The sequence below is a fragment of the Miniopterus natalensis genome, chromosome 2 (assembly GCF_054644295.1).
Source record: "Miniopterus natalensis isolate mMinNat1 chromosome 2, mMinNat1.hap1, whole genome shotgun sequence".
NCBI lineage: Eukaryota > Metazoa > Chordata > Mammalia > Chiroptera > Miniopteridae > Miniopterus > Miniopterus natalensis.
In genome coordinates, this window is record NC_142082.1 from 182,460,766 (window position 1) to 182,468,743 (window position 7,978).

The following is a 7,978-nucleotide window of genomic DNA, read 5'->3' on the forward strand; positions in this document are numbered from 1 at the left end:
CCCTGAGTTCCCCAAAGGCTTAGCCTGTGCCTTGTTGTCCTTCGTGCCCTCTGATGGGCCTGGCACAATGAGTGTATGACATGGAAGTGTATATAACTGTTGTGTTACTGGGGCCTAAAGGTCAATTTGATGTGTCGCAGATGCAGGTGTTGACCTCTGGGACCGTCCCACTCAATGCACAGAAAACCTGTGCCTCAGCTCTCCTGGAAGCCTCAGCAGTGGGCTGCTGGCCAGGAAGCTGCCTGAAGAGCCCTTCCCACTCCCTGCTCTGCTGCTGGACCTGCAGGGCTCCCAGGGCAGATAGACCAAATCCAAGTGCACCCCACACCTTTCCTGTCACCCAGGCCAGCCCCTTGGCCCTGCTCCAGGGACAGGAAAACAGTCTCACATGCCGAGCCCTGGTTACACACATTTATACAGCTAATTGCATCAGCACAGTAGGCCTGGGAGGTACAGGACTTCATTTTACAGATGAAAAGAAAGACTCGTTAAGGTCTAGTAACTTGGTTGCTTAAATTGACTACTTAAATGATGGCAGTGAGATTAAACCCTGGTTGATCGGCTGTGTTACTGCTGCTACTCTGGTTCATTCACTCACTTGACATTAAGCATCTTCCGTGTGCCGGATACCAAGCTAGAGGTCCGGCCTCGTGCCTTCAGCAAGGTCAGCACCCCACCCAGAACCTCCTGCCACAGCTCAGGACCCTTATCCTTCAATTCCTGTGTTCCTGAGAGAAAACTGCCACTTTCAACAAAATAAAAATGCAGAACCTAGAACTCCAGGGCTGGCCTTTGGTGAAATATCTGCAAGTCGGAAAGTGGCGGATGGTGTGGTCTGGTGTCCCCTTCCTGCAACAGCCAACACACTGTGTATGGTCGGGGGCTGAAGGTGGAACCATCAGATCTGCTCCGTGAGCTCCCCAGGCTGGCACAGGGAGAGCCCTGGTGCTGGTTATCACCTGGGCCTGGCAGCAAGTCAGCGAGCACTCATGAGTATCAGCTGGCATCCATACTGTCATCAACACTAGTTCCAGGTCTTGCTTCTAAGGCAGAACCACTCACCTTCAGCTTGGGGTCTTTTTAGGGGTTCCTTCCTCACTCCCAGCCTACCCCCACAAGGAACACTGTTAGGGGTTAAATTATGTCCCTCCAAAGAAGACATACCTCAGAGACCTTATTGAGAAACAGGAACTTCACAGAAGTAACCAAGTTACAGTGAGGCCATTGGGGTGGGCCCTAATCCAATATGACTGTTCTTACAAAGGGAATTTGGACACACAGGATGCAGTGAGATGATGTGAAGACGAGATACCAGAGGTTGCAGTTGTGCTGCCACAGGCAAGGAACACCTGGGGCCACCAGCAGCTGGAAGGGGCAAGAAGGACCCTCCCTTTGAGCTGTCAGAGGGAGTATGGCCCTGCCTTGATTTCAGCTCCTAACCTTGTGAGATAATGTACCCAGTTTGTGGTACTTTGTTCTGGCAGCCCTAGGGAACTACTGTGCCGCCTAATGGTTCCCGGCACCCCAAACCTTCAAAATGCTGCTCCTCTCCCCACCTTCCAGTGCCTCCTTGTTCTGTTCTCAGGGCTGGCTGCTCCCCTCTGGACCCCCCAGTGCCCTCGCCACACAGCATGGGCTCCCACATGGAGCAGCGCCCACATCCAGCTCACTCGTCCCTGAGGTGCTGCAAGGTTTTGCTACAGCTCATCTTTCAAGTGTGAATGCGTTTGTCAGGACGGTGAACAGAACGTCAAGGGGGTGATGGACTGATGCCGAGTGGAGTCCAACCTGTGGCCGGGAAGCAGTGGAGGCGCCCGCACTGCTGGTCTGCTCTCCCAGGGGTGAGCCAGGCCCTGGAGGTCAGTGGGAAGGGTTGAGTCAACAGTGACCCGGTGATTCTGGTCACAGCGGGATTGGTTTCATGGACACGACGGGTCCAGCATGCTGAAAGGCCACTGTCCCCCAGGATGAAATAACATGAAGTAGCGAGTCCTTACAGGCCCACCCTGGGCGCAGCCCGAGACAGGTGAGGAGGAAGGATGGGCATTACTGACGGAAAGCAGCGGGGTCACCTAGATCTAGAGCCACGTGAAGCTGGGACCAAGAGAGGTCAGAGCCCTGTTGCCTGGAAGCTTTGGAACCTGACCCACCCGCCGAGGCCTCCCTGCACCTGCCCTGTGGCCAACCTTGTCTGCTCCCTGCCGTCTTCCCTTCACGCGGGTCCTCCTGGCACTGGGTGTCCGCTTGGCCTTCCTGGCAGCCCAGCTCGGGCAGGCTTCGAAGACAGCAACTGCAGCCTTCACCCTCTGGCCACGGGCACTGGGAGGGGCGGCACAGGTGGCCCCCACGCGCAGGTTCAGCCCAGTGAGCCACCTAAGGAGAGAGTTTGGGGACCCCACAGTGCTGAGCTTTCCTGAGGAGAGGGCAGGGGTCTTCGGGAATTTGGGGCAATGGGGCCTAATGCTTAAGAATGGACTGGAGAATCCTGGTTCAGCCGCTCACCAGCTATGTGACCCTGAGCAAGTCACTTCCAACCTCACATCCCTTCTCTGTACCCAGAGGGTGGTGATCGTGATAAACAGAGGGCAATAACTGTTCAATCTACACACATAACTACTTCGATGGAATTCTTACCAAGCCACCTCCACGAGGTGGACACGATTACTACGACCCCCTTTACAGAAGAGGAACCAGCACAGAGGGGTCCTGTGGCCCGTCAGACCGTCAGGCGGATGGAGCTCGGTTTCACTCCAGGTCCTTGTTGCTTTCTCATGTATGTGAAGTGCCCACGAATACTGATTCGGCCCAGCCCCGCTGGGAGGGTGAGGGACTCGCGGCCAGAGGCGTCCACCCCAAGCTCATGCACACTGGCTCCCCCAAGAAGTATCGCTGGCCCTGGTAGGACCCTGCCCCCAAAAGCTGCTCGGCCGGGCAAGCATGGTGCCCTGGAGATACAGTGGGGGGTCCCCGGCTGGGGGTCCAGGTGGACGTGCTCACCTGTGAAGTGGGAGCAGTTGGCAGTCACAGTGGAAGGGATTGCCACTGAGGTCGACCAGCTCCAGCTGGCTGAGACCAGGCAGGGCAGGCAGGGCCTGCAGCTGGTTCTTCTGCAGGTGGAGGCTCTGCAGTTGGGGCCCCAGGCCCAAGAAGGCCCCAGGAGAAATCTGCAAGGAGGTGCCAGGCCACGGTGTGAGCTCCTGTCAGGCCAGAGAGGGTGGCCCATGCTCCCCTAGCAGAAGGGAAGTGGGGACCCTCAAGCAGAAAGGGCAGTGCTGGGGTGGAAACATAGGTTCGTCTGATGCCAAAGCACTTGCCCTCTGCAAGTCAGCTGGACCCCAGATCATGGTTCTTTCTGCTTTGCCTGAACTACACCCCCGCCCATAATGGCAAAGCCTGAGGGCTCCAGCCTTTCCCTCAAAGTGAACAACAGTAGGTGACCCTGTGGACCCACGTTCCTCCTCCTCTGTGCCCCAGCGTTACCCTCCCTGGCAGGCCTCTCTCTGTGGCACTGGATTCTCCTGCTGTCACCCACACCTGAGTTCCCTGGGGGCAGGCGTAGTCTGGCTTATCTAAGGGTCCCCATGCCCAGCCTTGGGCCTGCACTACGAGGTTGGCAGTGTTTGTTGAGTGAATGTTCGCTGCATAGGGCCATGCCGTCTCCCCAGCCCCACCCCTTGTGCCCACCTGCTCCAGGCCACTGTTATTCAGGAAGAGGTGCTGCAGTGACCGGCCCACAGGTCGGAAGGCCCCATCCCGCAGGGCCCTGAGTGGGTTCCCCGAGAGCTGCAGCTCCAGGAGGGCAGGCAGCCCCTCCAAGGCCCCAGTGGGCACCTCTCGCAGCTGGTTCCTGTCAAGGTGCAACTTCTCTAGGTCCGGGGCTGGGCTTAGTGCCCCAGCGGACACCTGGGTGATGCGGTTCCCACTCAGGTAGAGCCAGCGCAAAGCCTGCATGCCCCCCAGGTCCCCAGGTGCCAGGCGGTCCACAGAGTTATCCTGCAGGTGCAGGGAGAAGAGGCGGGGCAGGGCACGCAGGGCGGTCCCGGGCACCTGCAGGAAGCGGTTGCGCTCCAGGTACAGGTAGCCAAGGCGGGGGGCCCCTTCCAGGGCGGCAGCGCTGAGGCCGGAGAGCTGGTTGTCAGAGAGGTAGAGGTAGAGCAGGCTGCCCAGCCCAGCCAGGGCGCCCGCCTCCAGCTCCGCGACGCCGCAGCGCTGCAGGTGCAGCGACACCAGGTGGCCCAGGCCCGGGAAGGCCGCGCGCGGCACCACGGGGAAGCGGTTCTGCCGCAAGTCCAGGAGCTGGGTGTCGCTGGGGAAGCCGCGGGGCACCGCCTGCAGGCCGCGGCTCTCACAGCCGCTGTGCCGGGACTCGGGGGCGCACACGCAGGCGCGCGGGCAGGGCCGGGCCGCCCCGTCCTCCGGCTCGGGGGCGCCGGGCGGGGCGCGGGGCCGCGCGGCCTCCAGCTCCGCGTCCTCGTGGGCCTCCTCCGGGCCTCCGGGGCAGCGCAGGTCCGCGGGCCGCAGGGCGTCCAGGGCCTCGCCTCGCAGGCGCCGGGGCCCCCTGCACGCGCCATCGGAGCGCACGCGCGCGCGGGCCACCCACTCGAGCAGCGGCCGGGCCTGGCAGCCGCACCACAGCGGGTTCCCCTGCAGCCGCAGCCGGCGCAGCTGCCCCGGGCCCTGCAGCGGCGGCAGCGTGTCCAGCTGGTTCCCGCGCAGGTCCAGGGTGTGCAGGCGCGGGCAGTGGGCAAAGGCCCTGGGGTCCAGGGCCTGCAGGGCCCCGTGGTCCAGCATCAGCTCCCGCAGGCCGGGCAGCGCCAGCCCGTCCTCCTGCCCCGCGTAGGTGAACGGGTTGTGGCCCAGCTCCAGGCGGGCCAGGCCGCGGGCCTGGGACAAGGCGGAGCCCGGCAGGGCCTGCAGCTCGTTGTGGTGCAGGCTGAGCCGGCGCAGAGCCGGCAGGCCGGCCAGGGCCTCGGGGGCCAGCACGCTGAGCGCATTGTGAGACAGCTGCAGCCAGCGGGTGCGCAGCAGCCCCTGGAAGGCCATGGAGGGCAGGTAGACCAGGGCGTTGTGGGCCAGATTGAGTGTGACCAGTGCGCCCAGTGCCCCAAACGTCCCCGGCCGCAGCTCCTCCAGCATGTTCCCCTCCAGCTCCAGCCGCCTCAGCGAGCCCAGCCCGTCCAGGGCCTCCTGGGGCAGCGCGCTCAGGCGGTTGGAGGCCAGGTTGAGGGACAGCAGGCGGCCCAGGCCGCGGAAGGCACCCTCAGCCACCAGCTCCACCTGGCAGTGCCGCAGGTCCAGATGGGTCAGGTAAGGCAGGTCCCGGAAGGCAGCCGGAGGGATCACCTTCAGCATGTTGCCCTGGAGGTCCAGCCGCTGGGTCAGCTGCTCCAGGAGAGGGGAGAGGAGCTGACAAGGACCCGTGCAGCCTGCGCTCCCTGCCAAGTTTCCTCACCTGGGACACTCTTCTCCCCTCTCCTTTCTCTTATTCTCTCCATCCTGCTCCTTGACGCCTCCTCCAGGAAGCCTTCCTCCCCAGCCACGGGGGCATCCCTGGCCCTCACTTTTTACATTGAATTGTCACTGATCGTTTTCTTCCCTCACCACTAGTTCTTGACTCTGTAGAGCAGAGACCATGTCTGCCTTCCTCCAATACATCCCCAGTTCTCTGCCACAGGGTCTGTAATTAATCCAACATTATCTGTAAGTCAACCTACTTGTGGCAGTTACAGAGGATTTTATTTATTTATCCGCACCTGAGGATATTTTTTCCATTGCTTTTTAGAGAGAGGGAGGGAGGGAGGGAGGGAGGGAGACATCAGTGTGAGACAGACACATCAATTGGTTGCTTTCTGCACTCGCCCCAACCAGGGCCAGGGATCAGGCTTGCAACCAAGGTACATGCCGTTGGCAGGGATCGAACCTGGGACCCTTCAGTCAGTGGGCCGATGCTCTAACCACTGATCCAAACTGGCCAGGGCCACAGAGGATTTTAAATAGTTTGTCTCCCTGTTATTGCTTATTGTCATTCCCAGTTTACAGATGTGAAAACTGAGGCTTAGAGAGGAAAAGTGACTTTCCAAGGTCTCCTCCCAGCCAGGCAGTGGCAAATCCTTTAGTGCCAGCCCAGACTCCTCCTGCTCTCCTCCCCCACCCCCTCGCCCTGCTGACCTCAGGGATGGTGTTGGGCACCTCGGTGAGGTTTTGGTGCCGGCAGGCCACATGCCTCCTGGAGTTGTCACAGACGCAGGTCTGTGGGCAGCGTTGGGCGGCTGCATCCCTGTGTGGGCCCAGCGACAGCAGCAGAAAAAGCAGCAGGACCAAGGAGATGCTTTGGGGCCTGAGAGAGAGAGGGAGAGTCCGTTTTTCACAGGGGCAAGGGTCCCACATTGTCCACTCAGAGCCCAGGCTCCGGTCCTTTGGCCCCAGGGAAGGTGTCCGTCATTTCCTTGCACCTCCCCAGCCCCTACAAGTAGCAGAGGCTCTATTGTTAGTCCTGTTTTACGCTGGAGGAAACTGAGGCTCAGAGGAGACCTGACACACCCCTTTGGCTGTCTGCCCAGCGGTTCAGGGAGGCCTTGCTAAATGCAAGAATGACTCTGGGCCTCCATCTGTGCCGGGCTGTGGGGAGGCTCTGGGTCCAGGGGGAGGCCCCAATCTCCCAGCGTGAGGTTAGGGGTGGAGGGAGAAGCAGCCAGGCCTGAGGGAGCAGCCCAACCCCGCGGTGGCAGGGAGCATGGCACCCACCTGGAGAAGACAGCCTGGCAGCCAGAGGGGAGGGCTTCGGCCTGCCTGAGTTGTGGGGTAAGACTTGGGGGACCAGGAATTGTGGGGTCCGAGAGCCTCAAGAAGTCCTGAGGGCTGGTCACAGCCATCCTGACAGGTGAGCCGACTACCTCAGTCCTCCTCTTTCCTGTCTATTCCTGTGTCTTCCCTTCACTTTAGTGTCACGAGCTGGCCAGGACTGCAATAGGAGGGTCTGGGCTTGGGGCTGAGCTTCGGGCAAGGTCTGTCCACTTACCTGTCTGTCCACCCATCTGTCCACACACCCCACCCCCACTCATCCATCCATCCATCCCCCAGTTGGACCTCTTCATGCTACAATTTCCTGGGGACAACCACTGCCCCAGGGGGGTCGCCTGGCCTCTCCAATGCTCCCATCACCCACCACCAAAGGGAACTTTCCAAAATACAGATGGGCCCTGACAGCCCCGCTGAAAAGCCCAGAATCACCTTGCTGCCCATGGGGGGAAGTCTGGGCTCCTGGCTCCCCAGCGGGAACCTGCTCAACCTCCCCCAGCGCCTCGGCCTGTGCGAGGCTTGGCCAGCGCCTCTGGCAGCCTTTCCTTTTTACTTCCTCTTTAGGTTTTGATTTAGTTAAATTGAACTTAGACTTTGGAATATTTTTTTTTTAATTTATTCATTTATTTATTTTAATTTATCTTTATTGTTGAAAGTATTACAGATGTCCCCTTCCCCCCCCTTGGATCCCCTCCACCTGGCTTCCCCCCAACAGCAGCCTTTCCTGATCCCTCGGCTGGGTGCCCACCCTGGGTCTCCCCCGTTTCCACTCACTGCTTTGTCACCATCTGTTTTTCACCCTCCTTGGGGTCCCTGGGTCATGGCATCCCCCAGACCGTGGTGAGGCTGAGTCTAGGGGTGGGCCAAGGAGGGGGACCTGGAGGAGGGGACAGATCCCTAAGGGACAAGCATCGGGAGCTCAGAGGGCTGCTAAGCTCTCAGACAAGCCTCCAAGGGACGAGGCCACGAGAGCAGCCACGTTCCCACACACTACCTTCCTCAGAGACCACTTCCAGGAGACCCTTGGAGAAGCTCTGCCCAGGCAGATTCCATCGGCCCTGCGAGCGGCGGGGGCTTGACCGCAGCCACTCAGCTTCTCTAGCTCCCCAACCCCCCCCCAGTCGGGGCCCAAAGACTCACCCCTCCATGCCGCCTCACAGGGTCAGTCCAGCCCGGAGGA

General features: G+C 60.5%; 1 protein-coding gene across 1 annotated transcript; it reads right to left on the reverse strand.

Annotated features, from left to right (window-relative positions):
• Positions 1 to 2,078: 2,078 nt before the first annotated feature.
• Positions 2,079 to 7,978, reverse strand: CHADL (chondroadherin like). Its single transcript, XM_087813811.1, has 5 exons — positions 7,939 to 7,978; positions 6,169 to 6,337; positions 3,685 to 5,382; positions 2,998 to 3,164; positions 2,079 to 2,373 (listed from the first exon to the last, which is right to left on the reverse strand). Exons 1-5 carry the CDS (start codon positions 7,944 to 7,946, stop codon positions 2,079 to 2,081), a joined length of 2,337 nt encoding a protein of 778 aa, XP_087669937.1. The 5' UTR covers positions 7,947 to 7,978.